The 24,420-nt window shown below is 40.0% G+C and overlaps 1 protein-coding gene across 9 annotated transcripts in view; it reads left to right on the top strand.

Moving 5' to 3' along the window:
- The window catches only part of DOCK3 (dedicator of cytokinesis 3), a 203,559-nt gene that overhangs the window by 17,466 nt on the left and 161,673 nt on the right, over positions 1–24,420 (top strand). For all 9 annotated transcript variants that reach the window (XM_061458271.1, XM_061458276.1, XM_061458270.1 and 6 more), the window contains exons 2-5: positions 2,725–2,808; positions 12,528–12,568; positions 14,546–14,601; positions 16,868–16,964. In XM_061458271.1, coding sequence (XP_061314255.1) covers positions 2,725–2,808; positions 12,528–12,568; positions 14,546–14,601; positions 16,868–16,964 — 278 coding nt within the window. The remainder of the gene's footprint in view (positions 1–2,724; positions 2,809–12,527; positions 12,569–14,545; positions 14,602–16,867; positions 16,965–24,420) is intronic.

Here is a 24,420-nt window from a genome sequence, read left to right as displayed (position 1 = left end):
TGGCCAGAGTACTAGTAGCTGCATCACACCCAGTTTCTTTCTTGGTCATATTCTTTATTTAGCAGTTTTCTTATAGTAAATAATTGTCATAGGAAGCCAGCTGTTTGCCAGTTTAACACTTGAAATACAGTGTTAACATGCAGTGATGGTTTTCGAGCTGTTACTTGTTGGGCTCAGGTAGATCAGTCAGTCATTAATCTCTCTATAATTCAAACTACTCATTTGCCTACAAGCACTAAAACTCATGTGTGCCGAAACTGGTGTCTCTGTGTCATGACAATCTTGGTTGCCATGTTCAGAAAAGTTGAAAATGGTCTGAAAATTTGATTTAATATTGCCATATATATTAATTTTTTAATAGTTATGTGTTTAGAATTTCATAAATGAGTCTATCTTGTTACTGTATTAACATTTCTCTATTTTTCTGATGTTCCCAGTAGTAGCTTTTCACCCAGGATTTTTAAAATCATGTGGGTTTGAGACATACTTGGACTTTTAGGAAAGATTAAACCACATAGGCTTTGGTCTGTACAGAAAAGTCACGTTGTTTTAATATAGGATTTTATTTTGCAGAGCAGCTTAAAAATCAAAGGTGCTTGTACCTTTCTGGTAAAACTGCCTATTAGCAAGAGGAATGCCCTATATTGAAAGGATACTGGTATCTAAAATACTGGATAAAGCTGTTAGAGGTTTGATTGTGTCCTGCACCTTAAGTGTTTGGCAGTTGCTGGTGTTCCTGCACTTTGGGAGAAGCATTAAGTAGTTTTTCTTTGGTTGAAATCCATACTTATGATTTCTCTATGGGCAAAGAATGAGTCCAGAATGCTGATAAGCTTAGTGTTTTCCTTGGATTATGTTGTCTGTGTTGCTCCAGTCTGGAGCCAATTGTCTCGTATGAAGACAGGCTGAGAAAGTTGGGGCTGTTCAGCCTGGAGAAGAGAAGGCTGCGTGGAGACCTCATAGCAGCCTGCCAGTATCTGAAGGGGGCCTATAGGGATGCTGGGGAGGGACTCTTCATTAGGGACTGTAGTGATAGGACAAGGGGTAACGGGTTAAAACTGAAACAGGGGCAGTTTAGATTGGATCTAAGGAGGAAATTCTTTCCTGTGAGGGTGGTGAGGCCCTGGAATGGGTTGCCCAGGGAGGTTGTGAATGCTCCATCCGTGGCAGTGTTCAAGGCCAGGTTGGACGAGGCCTTGGGTGAGATGGTTTAGTGTGAGGTGTCCCCCCCCCGCATGGCAGGGGGATTGGAACTGGATGATCTTAAAGTCCTTTCCAGCCCTAACTATTCTATGATTCTCTCTCTGTAAACAAGCGTTTACAACCTCATCTGGCCAGCAGTGACTTCTGGGCTGAACGAGCTGAGAGACCAGTTTAGGTTGGTTGATGGAATCCCTGGTTTTGTTTTGCTCTTTAATGAAACACTGAATTGAGTCTCGCCGTGGAAGAGCAAAAGTTTGATGCTGTTTGGTTCCCTTCAGAGTTTGATTCAAGTTCTTTCTCATATCAGTGTCATCTGTGTGGGTATTTGCCTTGTGTATGTGGTTTGTTGGGCTTTGCCGTTTCCCTTTGTGAGATTTGTGTATACAGGTTGAAACTGTTTTATTTTGGTGGAAGTTTTCACTATGCTTTTCTCATTATATTTTTTTTAAATTCAAGTTTCAGGAAACATCCCCTGGGGTGGGTTGTGCAGTTGATAATCTTAGTTTCCATGCTGTTCTTCCCCTGGACTTCAGAGTTTTTGGTTAGCTGCTTGAAGTTCTGCAGAGAGAGGCTTTTAGTCGGTAACGGATTTGGTGGCTTTGACGCAAAAAGGCATTCAGGGAGGAGATGAAATGCAGCTCCATCCCATGGGAGCATCTCACCCATAGCTTGAGTGTTTGCATTTAAAGGGGGTTGTTCTCTTAAACTGGGAAGAAGGACGATGCCCACTGGTGGTCACTGTTTGAACTCGTGGAATTTCACTTGTAGTGCTCTGGTGTGTGCGTGTAGGTGTTGGGGAATAACTCTGTGTCTCAACATGTATTTACTTAGGACAAGGTACTTGAATGATTGAATTAAATCTGTGCCTAAGTGAGGTTTTGAATGCTGATAAACAGGTGTTACAGGACTAGGGGTGGGGGTGGGCCTTGTTTGCAATTCATCCTTTTTTTGACATGTTATGTTTCGGGTAACTACCCATTTCCATGTCCCTGTTGTATTTTGATAACTGTGGTTAAAGGATAACTCATAATGATAACTTTTTAAATTTTATCTTTAAAGTTGTTTCATTCACTAATTTTTGCAGTGTATTAATTGCACAAATGGTACTTCAAATAGTTTCAACTTGGAGGAAAGTAATTCCTGCAGTTGACTTCCTATTGTAATCTTTGCAGTTAGGGCTGCCTTTTCCATTGATGAGTTGTTACTAAGAGGAAGAATTGTGAGATAGGGAAATCTCTGTATGTAATTTGAATCAGAGCTTGGTGATTAAAGCGATTACAAGCCTTGCTTAATTCAAAAGTCTTTTTAAAAGCACAGCTTTTATGTTGCTGCTAAGCTCCATTTCTGATAAGGGCCAAAATAAAGATACCTACTGAGGAAAAGGGGGCTGCCAGGTTTTCTGGGCAGCTATGTAATAGCTATTTTTGTGTAAGGAGTGAGCTAAAGTGCTATGCTTAGGAGAAAAATTCACACAAAGATTCAACCCTCATATGTGTGTCTCTCTTTCTCCCCACCCTCTAGTGATATGCAGCTTCCGAGGAACGGTACCGCAAGGCTTGGTCCTGGAACTAGGTGAAACTGTCCAGATCCTAGAGAAATGTGAAGGTAAGTGTGATGTCCAAGAAGGAATCCCATTCTTTTGTAGAAGAATATGCAAATATTTGAATCTAGCAGATTTTAATAAGTTGTTTGCAAATCATAATGCATCAAATGAAAGCTCTTAAATAAACCTTATCTGACCCACTTTCTGTAGGAAAGGCTGAGTGCTCTTGGCACTAATCCAGTCTGATAGGGGGTCAGTGTGTTTTAAGTTAACCATCTGTCCAGAAAATCTTGAACCCTGACCTGATTGTTGTACTGTAATTGGGTCTTGCAGTGAATTTTCGTAATGTAAAATATATAATCATATCTTATTTTACTATATTTTTCTCAATGCTACTGTATTTCAATTAAGTATATCAGGGTGCATTATTTAGGAACATTTGAACACATGAAAAATATTACTTAAGAAATAGGTTAGCAAATCATTTGGGAGCAACACAGTGAAAAATCTAAAGAATATGGATTTAGGGGGGATTGCTTTGCATTTATCTTTATGTGTGGTTTTGTACCTAAAGGAAAACGCTGTTGTAAGCATATAGCTATAGTTTTTTCTTCAGTGGCTGAAGATCTCTGTGTGCTAACAAATTGAATGGCCTGATCCTTTTGCTTTATTCGCATGAACAGTGTGATTGAACTTGTTGTATGTAAGAGAATTATTTTTACCCTAATGTTCAAGCAAGTCGTGTAAAACATGTCTGTTGAGAAGTAGGTTGACAAGATGCAGTATGAGAACATGTTTCACTATTGAATGAGGTGGAATAATGTAACCTTAATCCTGAAGTGTTAAAACAAATTTAAACCCCAGATCCGCACATTTGAATTCCAAATTAGCGGAGAGTTGTAGGTTTGGTTTTGTGTTTGTTTAGTTTACACCATTTTTCATCTCCAGTGTTAGTGTTGCTGCACCAACCTTCTGCATGTTTATCAGGAGGCTGCTTTTCTTCTCTCATGCCTAGGTCTGTCTTTTGCTCCTGATGCTTTTTCTTCTCAGGTGTTTTGTTTCTTTACCTACTGACTTAACTCTTCACGAAGAAGTGACTTCTTGCATGCTATTTTTAATAAGAAAGTAGTAGCTTCTTGACCTACATGTGTAAAAAGAATCTGTTGAATGAGACTTGTGCAGTGCAATAGTGATGTTTAATCCATGAAGAAGTGTGCTGTGAACGATACCTGCAGTATTATACCTGCAAATGATAATGTTTAAAACCCCCCCACATGGTGTAATGGGCTAAGCTTTGCTCAAGCACCGTGTGGTGATTGTAGTCATTCTGTCAGATCTTGTGAATTAGTACATGGTGCAAGCTCAGGAGAAATCTATTACTTTATATAGGATAGCATAACTCTAAGATAAAACTGTGCATCTTGCTGAAAGCACTCCTGGTCTTTTCAAGTAAGACCTGGTAATCAAGGAAACTTTCAAAACCCTGGGAAATAAAAGCACAATCTCAAAGGAGCAGGGTGCTTACAGGAAAACAAAAGGATAATCCAGTGTCTCTTTACAGTGTTGTAATAATTATGCTCTATATTTCCTTTGCCAGTAGTTTTGAGGATGATCCCTTAAAGCCAGTTCATGCCAGTTTTCAAATTGCTGAGAAAGGAGGTCCTCAGACAAAGTGCTTTCCTGACTAGAAGGAGGTGTTTGCACAGGGGTGTTTTAGGTTTTGTTTTTTAAGCCCTCTATCCTGTCATTTTACTGAAGGTGCCTTTACCCCAGACTTTACATACAGAAAAAGATACGTTGATTTTGATTATAGTATCTGCAACTCCCCAAGATGAAACTCATCTGAATATTCAGATCGTTTGCGCTGCAGCTCCTGTACGTGTGAATTAGGCCGGAAGCACGCTAGCTGAGCAAAGTTGGTTCTTAAAAGAAAAACAAAGTGTCTGTTGTTGAAGCATTCTTGGCTGAGTGGCTCTTCAGTGTGGTCCTTGGTTTGCCTTGAAAATCTAAAATCAAACATATCTCATCTTCTACTTCTGCCTGACTTCTCAGAATTCTTTTGTCAGACAATTTGGAGAAATTAATGTGAACCCATGCAAATAAGGGTCACTGCTGCGGGAGTCGACAGAAGATCCATTGCTGTTTCAGCTTCACTTCTTAGAACAGTTTGTGCATAATTCTCTAAGTGGCGACTTTGCTGTCTGGGTTAAAAGGATTCACATACACACGAACCTTCTAGTGACGTGAAGAATGATTTTAGAGACTTGCTGAAGAATTCAAGGCTCCAAAAGATTCAGATAACTAGCTATATTTCTGAATGTGCTTATTATTAATCATAATGACTTACTGAACAACTGTAGTATTATTCCAAAAGAGCAAGTGCTCTTTTGTAGTGACTGGTGTACAAAGCATTCAATTGCTACATTTAGAGCAATTGAATGAAAGAGCAGGAAATGTAGGGAATCTCCTGTACTAAGTTCTCAGGTACCTCTGCAGCTAAGTTTTATATATTCTTGTAGAATAAAGGAATAAATATATATGCATGCACACACATACATACACACATGTGCATTTGAGTCTTACAAATCTGGATACCAATTGATAACGCATTTAACTTTCATTATGGTTGTGTATGCATTTTTTTAAATAAAATGCGGTGAAATAGTTGTCTTTGTTACTCTGGAACTGTTCATGTGCTTGAAATCGGAATTCTTGAGTTTCAGTCAGTTTGTGTGCCTGCCATTCTGCATGCTTTCATACCAGGACACGGAAGTCTAAATGGCTGCTTTCTAACCCTACCTAAACCTGATGAATGTCTCCTACTGCATTCCCCGCTCCCCAGTTTAATGTGACAGGGTTGAAATCCATGTGCTATTGCATCTGCCTTTCCCCAGAAGCTACAAAAAACTCCATCCATGTTTCATGAAATGCCATGCTGTCTCTAAAGCATGTGATGTTGCTGTGGTAGTTTGAATGACTCTGAGATCCTTGACTGGTCTCACTCAAGTTATCAGGACATCAGTTGTGCGCATGCTTGTCTTTCATAGCTTTCCCCTCTCTCCGTTCTCCTCTATGCACCCTTCCGCTTATGATCTCCACTTGAGAGAGAACTGAAACAGTAAATGGTGTTACCTTGTCTGCATGCCATGCATTGAGGAGGTGAAAGGGTGTGGCAATAGTTTGCCACCTGTCAGTGCTGAAAGACAGTTTTCTTCTGTCAAGTGACAAAGCATGAGCATCCTTCTGGATTGAAATACACGTGGGCTGCACTTTCTAAAGAACACCCTATTTTCCAAGTCAGATGGCTGTAGCCCTGCTGCTGGCAGTAGCTGTGAGTAGCTAACAGCATTCAGAGTAAAATTCAAAATGTCTGGTTTATCCATTTATTTTTATTGCTAGGGAGCAGGTTTGCTCAGATTAAAAATGTTACAACTTCAGTGACTTTAATTATTACCTTGAGACTCTCATATAGTCACTGAAGAAACACCAGCTGATGCCTGAAGCACCAGTTAAGAGTATTATCTTAGCCCTGCAAATTCTGGTATCCACACAAGTGTTGATTTGCATGCTGTTAATGCGTGTGTATGTTAATAACAGCGTTCTTAAGCCATGCATGTGATATCTTTAAAGTTTCTGTTACTGCAGCAGTGGAAGCATGGCCAAATAAAGGCTGTATGGTATTTGGGACACCTAAGCAGCAGATACAGCTTGAAATCAGGGCTTTTGAAAAGTGATAATCTTTGCCATGCTTCCAAGTTGTACCATGCAGATGAGTGAGGAATCGCACTTCACACTGTCCGTCATTGCTGTGGAACAGTGCAGGTTTCCTTCCACCTGCTGTCCTGTGCCTGGGCCTAATTGAGTCACTCCCAGTACCCTGGGTTTACCCTGAGAAAGAGATCTCCAGTGAGATACCTCTTTTCCCTTTTCATCCCGTTTCCTCTTTGCCTGTTGTGCAATGTGCCAGTGGAGCTGAAGTCTCTTGGACCCACAGAGCTGCTGCAGAAGATCTTCCCTGGCTATTAAACTAGTCTTTGGAGCACAGGAGTGGCTTCTTGATGGTCCTCTATTTGGCTAAGGCCAAGATAAAAAACCTTCTATCTCTTCTGCTTTTGTTGCAGCATCTCTGAGTTCATTGTTAGCGTATTCCTGTGGTTCTGCTGGCATGAGGTTGCTCCCTGACATGGTGTTGGCAGCTTGGGTTAGGTATTCATCTGCTGCTTGTCCTTGTCCTGGCACTGCTCAGAGCAGCAAGCTCTGAACAGAGTGGTCTTGGCATTGATGGTTTTGGCATCAAGAAGCTTTTGCTAAACAAAGTTACAATCCCTCTTCTGGGTCACTTTGAGTGCCTTTAGCTCTGCACACTAGTTATATGCAGGTTGAAAGGTAAAAGCAATTGTTTATTGGCCATTCTGTGCAAAAGAGAGCTTTCCTCCTAGAAAAGATTTGAGGGTTACTCATGTTACAGCAAAGTACGCTTATTTTTGTAGGACAAAGAAGGTTTGAATCTTGAAACGGAATCTCCTGACAGTGCTTTCTTTAAGAGCCAAGTTCAGCTTTAGGACTTGCTGTAAATACTTGTGTAGTTTATTTTCAGAATTCTGCTGGTTACGGTACTGTATGTGGGTTTTTTCCCCTGCAGTCTGCAGCTGATGAGACTTTATTTAACCCAGGTAGCTGAGCTTTATTCTTCTGAGAAGAGATCAATCCCCTTCAATTAGGACCCTTTTGTTTTCCCACTGCTGAGTTTTCCATGTGGCGCACCTCTTGTTCCTTAAGTGGAAATCTGAAAAAGGTTATGAGGTGGCTTTTAGAAATAACATCCTGTTTTGTTCAAGGCACTTCTGAGATCCGAAAACATTGATAGCTCTTCTGACTGCTTAGATTAGGAAGTTGAGGTGTGTGGGCCTGCCCCAGGGTTCCTTTTGCTACTTAGGTAAGCTTGCGCTATTGCTGAGACCTGTGAGTGAGATCCATCTTTGGAAAGACTGTTTCTCTTCATCCAAGAGTACGCAGGTTCCTGGCTTCATGTTTCCCACACTGTGAATTTCCATCTGTACAGGTAGCTGTAGGTGAATGATTGCTTGTTTACCTAAGCCTTTTTTTTTTATATGTGGTGGTGTGACAGTCCATTTTTCTGTCCTGCTTTTCAGAGGCCTTGTTGAATTCTAGGGTTCAGAGGAGCTAGAGCAGGAAGCCTAATGCTTTCTATAGCTGAAAAAGCCCTAGAAACAAAGGGAAGGGCCGGAGATGCGTTCTTGCATATACTGCTAAGTAATTTAGCTTTTATTACTGGCCCTCAAGTAGCCTCCAGTGTGAATATATGTACATACAATGCATTTAGAAGGAAATGTTATAAGTTAGTGGTGGTCTTGATGTGCAGGGGAACAGGCATAATGGGGCACTTTTCCTTCTGTTTTCCTCAGATTTTATTACCATGGAAGTAATTCTTCTTGCAGCTCTTTGAGGAATTCTTTGTTGGGTAGGATAAACAGGGAGCAGAGCTGTGTATCAGCTTACTCTTCACTTTTCTTAGCTTGTATCAAATGTTGCTGGATGGTATTGAAAAAAGCAGTTGCAAATGATTGCAAATGATTTCTTAGGTTCTGTGTTTCACCTAAGAAACATCCTGTTTAGGCTCTATGGTAGGTTTAGCTGGAATGGATCACTATGCAGTGTGGTTGTGTCACTTTGGGTAGTCTGCTTGGTTTATCTTCTGCACTGTGCAGTACAGCCCATGCAAAAGCAAAGTTGAAATAGTTTGCAACAAAGTTGACTTGTCCAGAACACACTGGAATGGATATGATTCTATTTGCTTTTAGAGTACTTGGATTAAAAGTTTGTCTTGGGCGTAGTGAGGATATAAAGCATGAGGTGTTCAAAATCAGTTAAATTGGGAAAGCACAGGTAATTCCTGTGCTCTTCAAGGCCAGGGTGGACAGGGCCTTGAACAACCTGGCCTCTAGTGGAAGGTGTCCCTGCCTATGGCAGGGGGTTGGAACTGGATGGTCTTAAGGTCCTTTCCAGCCCAACCCATTCTGTGATCCTGTCATACTCAGTTTCTTCAAACCGAACAACGTTGCCCTGCCATTCATCAGGATTTATCATGTAGGTGTCTTTGTCATGCCAGTTACCCAGAAATACGCATTGATGCAACATTAAGATACAATGCAAAGTACTGCATTTGTTCCTCGTGTCCTCATAAATGTTCAGGCATAACAACACTTTCTTCAGTTCTTGCTGTGCACTGGTGGAAGCAGTAGGCTCATCCTATGCCTCTCTTCCTCTGGGCTGAAAGACACAAAGGATAATTGCTAGACAGTTCATCTGTTCAAATTGTGGACACTTACAACTGTTATTTTGCATCAACTTCCTTACAGAATTCTTGTAGTTTCATAACCATGTTTCTCTGATTCTTAAATTTTAAATCCCATCTTTTTCACCATTTTCTTGAAGTCAGATCCCTTTAAAGTCTATGTACCACTAGAAAATGAACGCCATAAAGAGTTAACAACTACTTATTTGTAATATAGTAACATCTAAAAACCGTAGTCACTGTTGAGGTTTAACTACGTTGTATGTGTTTTAATCACAACTAGCTGGTGCACCTGCCTGGATTTGTTGACCGTTGTGATTGAATCCTCCAAAATAAGTGTTCTTTAAAATATGAGATCAGTAGTAATCAATTTAAGACTTAATTCCAGAGTGAAGCTTTAGTGCATTTTAGTGAAAAATGGAATGCAGAGGTAACTTTCTATATGTGTTTTCTTTAAAAAAGCATTGTGCCTTTTCTCATAGCTTTTACTTTGAGATACAGAGTGAGGTTTTGGTGGTGTTCCCTGTAAGCAAATCAGGAATTACCACTTAGTGCATTCAGGTTCTGATGAGCTCTTTTTACTTTATCTTGCTTGCATGGAGTTTGAGGAAACTTAGAGAAGGGTGATTCCAAAAATGTGCCACACTGAAAAAAAGGAAAGGGAAACTAAGATTTGGAGGGCAGAATCTACAAGATAAAAGGGAAATAGAAGAATTTTCAAATATATGAAAGTACCTACAAAAGGGAGGTCAATAAAATGTTTTCCATTGTCTCCAAAAGAAAAAAATCCTGGAGGCAAATAGCAGCAAAGGAAGTTCAGTTTACAAGGTGCATGTACGTTGTCTGAGCCACTGTAATAGGTTGTCCAGTGAGGGTTTACATCTCCACTTGACATTAATATTCTAGGGTTTTAAGCAAGCTGTGCAACACCACCACTTTTAAACTGATCTGTGTGGGTGTGGAACAGCAGAAATACCCTCTGTTTCCTTGGAATACTGTGCAGAAATACCTTGGAATTTAGGTTTAGCGAATGTTGTGTGGCTCATTTCCACAGGCTAGGAGGGCTGTGTTGTTCAGTCCTCATAATAAATTACTGGACACCGTTTAAAACCAGGTGAAACCTCTGTGAGGAGAGGTTTAAGGCATGAGCTAGGGGATTTCTCAGGGGTGCTTCCATTCTGGTTTTCTACAGCTCTGTAAACACATCACGTTTCAGCTTTGAGGGTTTGTTTTGAGATTAAGAACAGGAAACTCAGAAATAAGGTAGTTTTCTTTGATACGTGCTTTATCCTCTAGCCTGCCTATCTCTAAATCATTAATAGACGCCTTGGGTTGTGTTCTAACTGCTGCAGTTCTGTTCAGCAAACTTAGGGGAAACCACGTTTTTCCGTATTTAGTGACAAGTTTGCCATGCTGTGTATCTTGAAGTTGAAATGCATGCTTATTTCTAAGATTCAGAGTCTATGAATGTACAAGTTAGCAGCAGGCTGTTATTTAATGTTGGTAACAATGAATCATAGGACAGATACATCATGTTTTCTCCTGTGACCTTAAAAATGCATAGCATGTTACTCAAAAACAGGTGTTGCTGGCACAGTTGCGTGGACTTAATGGAAATCACCCATTTTAAGGAGCTGTATGTGGTGTTTGTGCATATATTTATATTGATGTGATTGCTATGAAGTTTGATCAATTATAGAAATAAATGGAAAGCAGTTTTGTTTTTAAATATAAGCAGTCATTTCATGGGAAAATAAATCTTTATGTCCTATCTTAATGAGAAATTTGTTTAATAAAGAAGATGGAGTTTGATTTTTTTTTCCATGCTAAGATTTGTGTACGTCTTGGATCCATCAATTATTTTCTTTTATATTGACTCAGATTTCCTAGCAGGCTGTATTTAAAACAAAATCAAGGCGCTCTTTGCCACTTCTGAGCCTCATGATGAGACATAGCATAGTTCAGCCAAGTATGGAGTCCTTATTCTGAGAAACAATATACAGTTACTTTGTGCTGTTCTTCTCTGTTCTTCATAGCAAATTAACGACAAGTTTTCTGAGCGCTCTTTTAAATGTTGCAGGTACTAAATCATATCTGTCCTCTCTCTGTAGGAAGAAAAACATTAAAAGGAGGAAGTTGCTGGAAAAAAATGATTTTTAAGGATAGTGGCCTTAGGTTATCTGAGTTTAGTTTTACCAAGTTTGGGTTCTTGCCTGTGTGAATACTGGGCTGCAGTAGGTAGAAGATGATGTGCAGGCAGTTGAACGTGCTGCTTGTGTAGTAGTTGGGCCTGGCCAGCTTTGCCTGTGGATCTCTGGTTGGGCATGGCCAGGCCTCCTCCATACAACTTACACCCTGGAACTCATCAGCATGCGTGCTCCTGTGGGGTCTTCCAGGCTCAGTTCTTAATGGTTAGTTAGCTTTACATTCTGAGGCTGAAGCATTAGACCCAGATATGAGGAGAGCAGCATATTTTAAACAAGAATTCAAGTATTGTGTGTCCTGCGGAGTGGAGGAGCAGCTCATCTACCATGATGTGCTCCGTTTCCGTTGTTGAATTGGGTGGTGTTTTCAGCACCTTTTTCCTGATGGACCTTGCATGGAGGGACGTTACTTTCACCTGTGCAAAACAGGAGTAATTGGGTTCTGTTCAACTTGTAGCTTTTGCAGCATTGACTTTTACTCCTGGTTTATTGACCTCTCTGGGGCTGCTACCTGATAAATACAAGAAAAATAATTGGGTTTGTGAATTTAGATCCTGAAGTCTGGTCTCTAGTCTCACAGACATACCAAAGATCAGACACGTACAAAGGATTTATGTTTGTTTAAACAACACTAGAAATGCATGGTAATGGCTTTTCCTGTCTTCAAAAAGACAGGTTTTTAAAGGCTGGAGATTTTATTAAAAGAAGTACTACAAAAAGACTCGTGTACCAGCACATGAGGAAAGTGCTCAGTAGAGAGTCTTGCTGGAGTGACTGCATGCATCTTTGCCACAGTGGCTAATGAGTGTGAGTACAGTGAATTAAGCATACTAAGCTGCTTTTATTTGTGTTGGGAATTCCAGGTTCTTAATTGCTTGTCATCATTGCAGAGCGAAAGAATCATAGAATAGTTAGGGTTGGAAAGGACCTTAAGGTCATCCAGTTCCAACCCCCCTGCTGTGGGCAGGGACACCTCACACTAAACCATCTCACCCAAGGCTTCATCCAGCCTGGCCTTGAACACTGCCAGGGAATATTGAATTAAAAGGAAACATCACAAAAAACCCCAAACAAAACTAAAAAAAACCCAAGAACAAATAAGCACGCAAGCAAAAACCCAAACCCTTAAAAACTTTGGGCCTCTGTGAGGCACAGCTGGTTTTTGAGATGATCTCAGCAGCTGCATAGTTCTCAGTCACTTTGCTTCTGTGTGAAGTAGGCAATGCCACAAATTAACATAGTGTGGTTTGTCTGTTTTCAGGCTGGTACAGAGGTGTTTCCATTAAGAAGCCCAATGTAAAGGTAAGTGTATATACATCTTTCTAATCTAGTGGGAGATTATATCCATCTTGCTTTTGCAACCTAATAACCTTTTTGTTTTCCTCACCCTTAGGATTTTACTTCTCTAACTTGTTTTCCTGTGGGAGGATTGGCTTTATTTTCTATATTGAGAGAATGATGCTTGTTAGTTACCCAAAGGATCAGAAAACTTCCTGACATGTACCATGTAATCGTTCCATCATTTCTAATTCCCTTTAAGAAAAGCATAGATGGGTGATCTAGCACTGCTTGGTTCAGGGTTTTTAAAGAACAAGTTTTAAAAATTACATTATTAATCTAAGACAACTTTGAAAAAAGTCCCATGAAAAAGAGTATTGTGAGTTCGTTCTTTTTTTCAGATCTTCATACTTTGAGCACTGCATTGGGTTGTTTTCCAGTCATATCCCTTTATTGCTCTTGGAGGAATTTTTGAGTGTTCTGATATGAATCATTTGCAAGTGCATGTATATTTTTGTAAGTGTATATATCCAAACAGGTAAATAGTTGCTTCTATGTAAGCATCACTTCATTATCTTTTTGTTTAAATATAGCTTGTATTTAAAAAAGGAGAGTACCAGATTCCTCATGCTTACCAGTGTCATGGAATATTATACTACCTGTATTATGCTTTCATGACTGTAATACTCTCTTAATGGGAAAGCCTGCATTCATTGTGCGCATCTTGGTATGATTTCTGCTTGCCTGTATGTTCAGTTTTGATAAGAGAGCTCTTCAAAGCTTCTTTGGTTTCTTAGGTAACCAGTACAGGATCACAGAAATAAATGGCATTAACTGGCAGTGAATCAAACCAGAAACTGAAGTAGCATTTCTTCCTTTTCCAGACTTTCGTGTGGCTGACAGCATGCACATTTGCTTTTTTGTCTGATGAAGTCATTCCTGTTAGAGTCATCTTTTTTCCTTCTGCAATTTCAGTCTTGCCCATGAAAGAGGAATTTTTGTTACCAGTTTGAATCATCTTTGCTTAGTATTCCTTTCAACCCCTCCATGGAAACTTTTCTTCCTCAATTGTACTGCTTAAAGCTCTAAAAATTTAAAGCTCAAGTGTGACTTGAGCACTGATGTTTTTGTCAAAGGCTGTCAGTTGTTGTTAACCTGAAGATTGCCAATGCTGATCCTGTATGACCATGAAAGTGCAGGCTTACTGGTCTTACACACTGGGTCTGCTCTGGGGATTCAGGGCCACGTGTTTTACAGAGATAATAGACTGCTATGAAAAGTTAGTTTATATTACCTCTTTCCTCATCACACAAGAGCACAATGGCACAGGAAAGGTTAGAATCCAACCATCATGGGAGCAAGCAGAAGGCAAATAACTGGAGCTAGACCAAGGGTTTAAACAGCTTTGTGTTGGAAAGAGAGAGGAAAACTGGATAGCTCCAATGTATGCAAGTAATAATTTTTTTAGACCCATGTCCTTGTCATCTAATGTAATGTAGCATTTGGAGGCCTGGTCTGGAAGGATACTGATGCTATGCTGCAGGCTGCACAATAGCCACTTCTCTGGCTCTCCTGGCTAACTTGCATCTCTCCACTAAATGTTCCTGGTAGATACCTCTAGTACTCACTCCTTTCTGTTGACTGCAAGCTGACGCTTGACACACCTCCTTCCTGCCTGCTCATCACCTTACTGGATTACTGGGCTCAGTCTTTGCAGTCGGAAGACAATGGGCTAAACTTAAATATTTACTTTTAAATCAGTCTTGTTCCTTCCAAGGCAGCTGTGGAGGTGGTTTGAGTCAGTGTGCAGTCCTGTGCTAAGAATGACTGATGTGATGACTTGTGACTAACTGCTTGGTGACTTTTGACTCTGGCATCTTTGACAGTGTTAGGGGGTTTGGGTTTTTTTAATAGGTATATTGATATTTATTGTGGCTTAAGATATGAGCACTATAAACTGCAAATGTGTTTTTCTAATGTACAGACATTTTTCTCTTGCAGGGGATTTTTCCTGCAAACTATATCCACTTGAAAAAAGCAATCGTCAGTAACAGAGGGTGAGTATTTCTCCATCTTTCTAAGAAGCTGCCATGCTTCTCATCTAGAAGGGAATCTAAGCAATAGTTAATAAAATTGATAGAGTGGTTTTAGTTCATCGTAGCTTGTGTATTAGGGTTTGAAAATTCAATGTAATTCTGCAGAGTTTTAGGGAGTTTTTTTGTTCTTTAATAAAGCAAGACTCAATTCTCTTGGTTACCCCTGTTCACATTTGGTACCTCTAAAGTTATAATTTTATGAGCACCTGGAACACAAGCATTTTCAAGAGCTCTGTTAAACATTTTTCCTTTCTGCTTGTTTCTTCACTAGTAAAGTTCTCTGTGTTCCTGTTTGTTGTGGAGGCACTGGCCTGTAGACAGCCTGCCTCATGTATCAGCAGTTTCAGTGAGGCATAGTCATGTTACTTTGAAACTTTGCAAAAGGATCCAACCTGCCACACCTCAAACCAAAGAATAACTGAAGCACACTGCTGGAAATGCTGTGCCTTCACTGTGTTTATATATAGCTTGTATGTTGCTGGAGGTGGGTCTAGTTTAGTCCATGTGAATAGCTAAACTAATGGCAGTCGAATGTCAGATTTTACTGTGAGTAGGCTCTAAATCCTGCAAAGTTTCCTGAGAGATTGACTGAGACTCCTGAAATCAATATCTTGTGTCTTCACAGCTTTTCTAACCTGCATATTCTAGATTAAGGCCCCTGCGGGGAGATAAGTGCAGCATTGCAGACAGTGACCCAAGGCAATAAATTAAATGTGGAACGTAAACCACATTAAATGGCATTTAGTGAAGTACCTGCAGAAAAATGGGACTTCTGATAGTCTTGTTTTGTATGTTTGCCCTCAGAGGGACTGTGTAAAGATTACTAAGGGCAGCTGTAATACTAATGCTTCATCAATTTGGGGTGTAATAAAATTATAGCATAGAATTACTACTCCTAATGTGTACTCTTCTTAGGGGGAAGACCTGTTTCCTGCAATCTGTAATTAATTAGTACTTAGTTCAGAATTTATAAGGGACATTTATTATGAAAATATTTTACTTAATTTCAGTTATTAAGCTGTTGTTCACTCATCCCACGGGTTTTACCTTTTCTGATTCTCTTCCTCATCCCACCACGGGATGGGGAGGGAGTGGCTGTGTGGCTGGCTGGTATTTGTCCACTTCAGTTGAAAACACAGCACTGCACCAGCTACTAATAAGGAGAAAAGTAACTGTTAGAGCTGAACCCAGGAGAGGCTTAATTCACGAGGGTATGTTGTCAGCATCATTCTCATCCTAAATCCAAAGCCCAGGACTATACCAGTTACTAGGAAGAAAATTATCCCAGATGAAACAAGGACAGCATGGCATATAATAATCTTATATTTGAGTCATAGACCCAGTGTAATATCATTAATATATAGTCGTTATAACAGAGGAAGTGCAGGGTTAGAGGGATGAAAACCATCCAATTTACACGGTTAAATGTTGTCCTGATGTGTGCTCTTTTTAAATGCAGCCATACTGTTGAAGGCTCGTCTTCCGGAATGTTTTCTTTTTCACTCATGCCAAAAGTGTACAAATCCATTTCTAAAAATAGTATTTAGAAAAAACACCTTTCATTGGTTTTGTTTTTAACTCTCATGTTAGCTGAACAGTACAGTGTGATTCCTTTCATCCGTTAGTTTTCTGTGCTTTCCTACTGGAATGTTGAACTATTTTGAGTCCCTTCCCTGTAATATCATTTTATGGATATTGGAAAAGAACTGTATTTGGCTTGATAATAGGAAGAAACCTGTGATCTGCTTTAGTGTCCTGCAATACTGAAACAGTCTCCTGGATAGGAAAGATTAATAGATGGTAGATCTTCTTGGTATTTAATGACATTGGCTAACATATGAATTTGAGGGGGAAAAAAGGTTGGTCTGCCTTAGAGAGAAGGGATACAAACCTGTGAAGACCCCACTTCACAGGCAAGTTAATTTAACGTGCTGTAATCATGAAAGGCGTTTTCATTGACCTTGATTAGAATGAAATGATAGATTTTGAACAGGTAACTGGGAAATGCTTCATATAAGCTGCTCTTATGGAATGTAATGAAGGAGCAGCTGATACGGCTCTGGAGTTGCTTCAGACAAAGTGTTCCCCTTAAGATATTTTCCTTTATGTTGAACAAATTCAAACAAATTCAAGTTGTAGCATTTCACAGATTACTGTGCTGGCATTTATTTCTTTTTCTACCTTTTCCAGGGCACTTTTCCTAACTTTTTCCCCTCTTCTTGTCTAGGCAATATGAAACAGTCGTGCCGCTTGAAGATTCTGTTGTGACTGAAGTCACAGCGACACTGCAGGAATGGGCCGTGCTATGGAAACAGCTGTATGTGGTAAGAACAGTACTTTCCTCCCTGTATTTTACCTCTCAGATCTCTTTGGAGATATGTTGCCTGCATTTCAGTCAATTAGGAAAAAAGGATCATCAACATAGAACTGTTAGATTCATCTTATCTCTTGGGGGGTCCGCTAACTGCAGATCACTGATCAAGTGAGGTTCATATGGGCTACAGTGGAAATTTCAGCAGTTTTGGAATTCTGCATTCAGATCTGAAAGCTTCATTGTTTAAAAATAAGTAAGCAAATTAGTGTTCTTAAATAGGAAAGAAATAATATATGTGTTGAGTAACACAAAATGAAAGCCTTCTGTAAGTCCCTTCAAAGAATTATTCAGACAGTATGTATTTGTTTTAGCATCTGGAGTTTGAAAGAAGAACTCGGAGGTGTTTTTGTATGATTGTTCCTTCATCTATTAGAAATAAAACCTCAAGATAATGCCTTGAGCTCTATACTCATCTGTTTTATATAATTTTCAGTTGCTGCCACATAATGTCACCTACTTCAGTTTTCATTATGTTCTTCTCTTCTTAATTGCCAAATCCCATAGAGCAGCAAATAAAACTTGCACATTTGAAAATATTTTTTCTGGTTATTTTAATTTTTTTCTCCTTTTAGCTTGGTAATTAAAGGCCAGAACTGTAGGTTGTACAAGCATCAATATCCTTTCTTTCCTTACTTTAGAGAAATACATCTATATAGAGGTACAGCAGCTTTGTCTCCTTATTTAAACCTGAAGTGACGGTAGTTAGATCTGTAGGAAATAAAGCCAGAAAAGATGCAGTTAAATGAGTCTAGTGTATCTCTAGCATAAGCAGCCATGTCCTGTACGCCCTTCAGAAAGCAATCAAGTCTATCATGAAATAAATTTCACTTTTGTTGCACTCACTTCTCCTATGGGGATCATATGCCTCTGAAGAAATTTTCTTGGAAAGTAGCATCTGACCTAATGTGGGGGCCTGGCACACAGTATACACACTTTTTTAATGCCGCCGTTACACCTAGGATTCTTTCTTTTTTACCAGTTCAAATAGTTACCTCTCTGGTGTATGAATAAAGCAATCATTTCTGGTTTCCTCCTGCAAGATTTCTCTCTCCCCAGTGTCAGATGAAGAGGACAACAACAATACTGACAGTGGTATTAAATTGGAAAAAGGGGGATCATTTTACCTACAAACGAGTTGCACTTCCTCTCTACTAATCCATTTCTTTTTTATTGTTCAGACTAGTTCCTTGAGGGGAGGGAGAAAGCTCTAGCTATAAACTTTCGCTTTGTGATTTTCTTTCTGGGACTTGTTCCTATTCTAGCTCATTATACTTATTATAACACTGCACATAATGTTATTGCATTCTTAAATAACAGGGGAAAGAATTTAGTGTTTCCATAGAACTTCAGAAGGAAGCATCTGTTCCATTACGAAAGAAATAGCAGAGCTTCGAGCAGAAAATTTTTGTGGTGGCTTTCTTCCAGAAATTGGGCAGGAGTGGGGATATCTAACCTAGAAATAATCCCAGAATTGTTTAGGTTGGAAGGTCTCTTGAGAGCATCTAGTTCAACTGCCTTCTCAAGTAGGGCCAGCTAGACCAGAGTTTCTAGGACTGCATCCAGTCAGGCTTTGAGTTTCTTGTCAATGGGGACTCTACAACGTCCCTGAGCAAAGCTGCCAGTGTTTGACCACCTTTAGTCTTTTCATACGTTGAAGACTACTGATGTAGTACCATTGCCTTTCTGATGTGAGGGGGCAATCTACACTGTTGTTAGGTGGGGAGCAGAAATTTATCCCATTTATAGACTGTAAAGTTGAGGCCTGAGGAGGTGTGCAGAGGCTCACAAAAGGACGTGGCAGAGCTGGAGTTAGGATTTTATACTTTGTGTTCAGGCTAGAAGCTATGCTGTAAGGTCATGTCTTAAAGTATATTAAGAGACTAAATGGCAGTACTTGCTTGTTGTGGGATCAGCAGCAGCAGAAAATTTTATTAGTCCCAAACTGTAATAAGAATCATGTTAGAAATCTAATTAATGTTATTTATCATGCTGCTGTGCCTAGTCAGCTTTGTAGAAGAGTTTCTTCTTGTAGTGAAAGTTCAAATGCTAATTGTTCCTGCAGATGCTTTCAGTAGGTCAGTACCTATAAATGGCAACAATAGGCACTTCATTATTCTGTAGCATTGCACTGTAAGGCAGCTGTCAAACAACATGTACAGCATCTCTTCATGCCTCTGAATAGGCTTAAATGTTCTTCTTGTGCTTTGATACAAAATTCTCACTTGGATTATGGTTTGAAAGACCCAAGTTTGTTTCAATCAAAAATTCTAAGAACTTGCTTTATTGTTATCATTGAGCTACATTGTAAGGTTTGTATTTCCCTTTCAGTTAAACAGTAGGAACTGGACTGTAATGCCCAGGAAACCTGGAGTGATTAAAACACTGTCTGAAGAAGGATGCTATGTTGTTCCTAGGTAAAACAGCTCAGCTGGCAGAAAACTGGAGGGAGGAGGAGGAGGACAATGAGAAATGGGAGGGCAAAGTGAAGCACAATTTTGAGAGACGCAGTAGTAGAAAATTAGTTTGTGTAAAATATTGGCTATTTCCTCAGCTCTTTCTGACCACAGAAAGTCCGTGATATTATCAGGAAGAGGCTGTGCATGGGGAAGCTTGAATAGATTTGAGTTCTAAGAGCTGTGCAGTCATTTTAGTTTCTCTGTGAAATATATATTGGACAGATTAGCCTGAATTCACTGTACTACACTGGGCTGTGATGTTTCAGTGATTTTTGCCATCAGGGTGAAAGCAAAGTGCTAGTCATAGTAGAACTAGAAGCTGAGACTGGAGAAAAAGGCATTTTTGTGCAGGAAGTTCGTAGAGGAACTCAATGCACGAAATTCATTGTCAGCACAGCAGACAATGTCAGACAAAGGATCATTGTGCTGACAATGAATTTGAACGAAAAAGATGTATGGTGTGTTATTTGCTTTTCTGTAATATGTTATGCTCTTGGTAGTTGGATTCTGGTATTACAACTCCTAAAATGCTAGTGAAATGATAAGATTTTGGAAATGCAAGAGGTTTCTTTCAAATTAGAAAGGGAAAAGGATACAAGTAATACCGATATGGAAGCTATTGGAATTTGTTATTTAGAGTGGATGTTTTCTGTAGCAGTCACAGAATAGTTAGGGTTGGAAAGGACCTTAAGATCATCTAGTTCATGACAACCTAGTTAATTCTATGCCTACCTAAAAATCACCTTCGTTACTGAGTAATCAGTAATAGTACTTCAATATTTCATATTTTTAAAGGAGTAAAGATGATATGACTTTTATGGTTCTGGGGACAGACTTTTTAGCAAGGCCTGTTGCAATAGGACATGGGGTGATGGCTTTAAAACAAGGGTAGATTCAGACTAGATGTAAGGAAGAATTTTTTTACAACGTGAAAACATTGTCACAGGTTGCCCAGAGAAGTGATCAATGCCCCATCCCTGGACACATTCAAAGTCAGGTTGGATGGGGCTCTGAGCAGCCTGACCTGTTTGAATATGTCCCTGCCTGTGGCACAGGGATTGGACTAGATGACCCTTAAGGGTCCCTTATAATGCAAATCATTCTATGATTCTATGAAAAGAGCACATTTTTTCCCCCTATTTGAATGTATAGTCTGTGTGCAGATAGATACAGTGTCATGACACTGGAAAATAAAAAAGCAGTTCTTTGCTTTCTGATCTGTGTCCTAGCTTCTAGTATGAGCACAGGAACAGTAAGATTTAGTAACTGCTTTCTTTCAAAAAGGTCACTGATTTATTTAACCTACTGGGTTTGGGGTTTTCCTACTTTCTCTGCCGTTGTACAAAATCTTTGGGAAGGAGTTCATGGGAGGTGAGTGCTCAGAATCTGCTATTTAAACACTGTATACCAAATTGCTGGTGAATTGGGCAGAGTTCCTGATAGCCAGAGCTGACCAGATGTGTGTGTGTGCATCTGTATGCACACACGCACACAGATAGATACATATACTGCCACTGAGCATATGGACCCTCTATCTATGTTACTGTTGTGTGGCTCAAATACTCCCTGTTTTCAGATCAATTTGGACAGGATGCCTACTTTGTTTTGTGGGAAGCCTAACAAATTAAAAGCAGGTCCTACTTATCCTTTCTTAGTATTACAAAGGCTTACAAACAAAAGTGATTCCCTTCTGCAATACTTTAATATAGAGTGGAAGTAAATAAGTAAGGTTATTACTGGTACCACTATAGGAAGCTGAGCTTGTTCTTGTGCCTACTCTAAAGGGACAAGGAAGAGAGAGCAGAAAAGACAAAATGAACCTTTAGGAGACTTCTGTAGGCACAGAGGTGGGTGAAGATGTAGAACTGCATTTGTTACGGGGGAACGTATGTGTGCAGCTCTCGTGTAGTTGCTCAGATGACTTTCACTGAGACAGCAAAATAGTGCCAGTAAGGTAGATCACTTTCTCTCTTATTCTGTACGTGTTGATAAGATTTGTTACTTCTGTAGTACTTCTGGAAAGGATCTGCAAGTTCTCTGTCAACTTTTGTTAATTAGGTCAGACAAGGCTCCTGTGAGTTAAGTCAGCTTAAAGAGATCACTGAAACTCACAGTTGGAGCATAGTAGCTATTTTAACAGTAAAACAGAATTCCTCAGAGTTTCAGATGTGATGTGAGGGCTATTTCAGTTGAAATGGAAGATGCCTGTAAAGAGAACAAACATAACTGCCCAATTTAGAATTTAGTCACATCAGTTCAATAAAGGTAAGTTGCTACTTTTATGCAGTAGGAGAGTGGATGAAAAAGTGTGGAGTGACATCTAGTTTCGGGAGTAAGACCTAACGGCATGGGGAATAGAAGGAATTTCTTGCCAGTTGAATCCGAAACAAATTGCGTATTGTCTCCTTTTAAATTTTCTGAGGATTGTGATCAGAGGAAAAGAGAGTGGGTAACAGGACTTGGCACGATTGAAGCTGATTTGGGTGGTTTAGGGTGTCCCTAAAATTGAAGCTTTACTTCAAAACTCATCTTAAAAACCAACTAATGGACAAACCCCAACAAAACCTGTTCACTGAATCACTAATGTAATTTACTCTTGTAGTAGAGTATTTTGAGGCTTTTTTCTTTAGCTGGATGCCTTTTGCTTCATAGCTGATAAAGTATGGAACTGCTGGTGGATTTTTCTGAAATATGTAGACAGAAGAAAGTGTGGCGTGGTCCAAACCAGACATGCTGCACCTGAGGTGGCTTCAGAAGGTCTCCCTTGAAGGAGAGGGATTCCCTCAAATTAAGGCCGAGCACATTTCATGCATACCTACAGTTCTGTACAAGCAAACTCGTTGAAAGATGAGGTATTTGTGCCAAGATATACTTGCAGAATGGTACTGCACGTTGGTATTGGTCCTCTGTCCTCTTTTGGAGTCATTTTCAAGCTTACCTGAAAATCAGCAATTCCTTTAGGATGGTCGTTCAGGTATTGTGAAAGACGCATCTAAAAGTATTCTAAAGAGCTGGTCTGGTTGACAGACTATAAAGGGTCCTCATTATTATTATTTTTCCCTTCCCTATTTTTAAGAGATTTAATGCAGTCAGTCTCACATAGCAATTTGTGGAAGTCTTTGAGCTTTAAGGAATTAGAAGTAGGCATACATTTTTCTGAGAGTGAAATAAGATTAGTTTGTAAGCAAGTCTTTTATCATTAAAATTTGAAAAATTGCTGTAATTGGTTTGAAAGTTACTTTCCTTTGCAGAACACAAAACTTATGGTTAGTTTATTGCATTCAAAGAAAAGTACAACCAGGAGCAATATCTGCAGTACCTTTTATTTACTTCCACATACAGATTTATGTTGTCATTTAAGATTATTAGCATGAACTAGACAGTTCTTAAGAATTTTCAAACAAACAAAGGGTTGACTCTGAAACAGAAATTACAAAGTATTAATCAGACTCTATGGGAGGAATATATGTTTTGAGTTGCCATGGAGATTTTAATAGATCTTTCAAACTGAGACGGAATTAAATGTAAGTCACCTTCTGGTGTCCTTGGCAAGTCCTGCTGTGACAAACTGTGTGCAGGGTGGGTTTATCTTTTCTTGGTTTGTAGGAGAATATTTAGGTATTGATATGAGAGGCCATAATAGGCTCTTTTATTTTAGTGAACAGAAGGGAATCGCTGCCTTCCCAGTACTGAAATTCATGGCAAATTGTGAGGGGGGCTGATGCCAACGTCATGAAGTTTAACCATGCCAAGTGCAAGGTCCTACACCTGGGTCGGAGCAATCCCAGGCACAGCTACAGGTTGGGCAGAGAAGAGATTCAGAGCAGCCCAAGGAGAAGGGCTTGGGGGTGTTGGTTGATGAGAAAATGAACATGAGCTGGCTTCAGTGTGCACCTGCATCCCAGAAACCAACCGTATCCTGGGCCGCATCCAAAGGAGCGTGACCAGCAGGTCGAAGGAGGTGATCCTGCCCCTCTACTCTGCTCTTGTGAGACCTCACCTGGAGCATTGTGTGCAGTTCTGGTGCCCTCAACATAAAAAGGACATGGAACTGTTGGAACAGGTCCAGAGGAGGCCACGAGGATGATCAGGGACTGGAGCACCTCCTGTATGAAGACAGGGTGAGGAAGTTGGGGCTGTTCAGCCTGGAGAAGAGAAGGCTGCGTGGAGACCTCATAGCAGCCTTCCAGTGTCTGAAGGGGGCCTATAGGGATGCTGGGGAGGGACTCTTCATTAGGGACTGTAGTGACAGGACAAGGGGTAACGGGTTCAAACTGAAACAGGGGAAGTTTAGGTTGGATCTAAGGAGGAAATTCTTTCCTGTGAGGGTGGTGAGGCACTGGAATGGGTTGCCCAGGGAGGTTGTGAATGCTCCATCCCTGGCAGTGCTCAAGACCAGATTGGACGAGGCCTTGGGTGAGATGGTTTAGTGTGAGGTGTCCCTGCCCATGGCAGGGGGGTTGGAACTGCATGATCTCAAGGTCCTTTCCAACCCTAACTATTCTATGATTCTATGATTTGGAGGGTTTGGGTTTTTTGGTTTGTTTTTTTTTTTAGATTAATTTTAAATCTTTGAAGTTTACAGTTAACAAAGAGCAGTTTCCTCTCAGAACAATATCCAGTCTACTGTATGTGTTACAGTGAACCCGTGAAGTACATGTGCAATATTTGAACATGGGAAATGGATTTTATTGAATGCTGGAGTCAGACTAGCTGTGAACAGAAAACCAGCAAGGAAACAATAGAATTTGCTCAGTGGCTGACGTGCAGATGCTTTCAAACTTACTTCTTTTGTGTTGTAAATATACTGAACACTTAATTACATTAGCCCAGGGAAAGAAGTTCTTAATCCAAAATCCAAACAGGAGTTTGAGAGTTTCCTCATCTTTAACTGCAGAGACCTGGTTTGTTCCAAATACGATGTTGTGACAGAATTGCACGTGAAATAGG

The sequence above is a fragment of the Pezoporus flaviventris genome, unplaced genomic scaffold (genome assembly GCF_033815535.1).
Source record: "Pezoporus flaviventris isolate CSIRO_AGI_PZ_B2104156 unplaced genomic scaffold, CSIRO_AGI_Pfla_v1 ptg000026l, whole genome shotgun sequence".
Lineage (NCBI taxonomy): Eukaryota > Metazoa > Chordata > Aves > Psittaciformes > Psittacidae > Pezoporus > Pezoporus flaviventris.
Note: the sequence above shows the minus strand (reverse complement) of the source record. Positions and strands in the feature narration are given on the sequence as shown.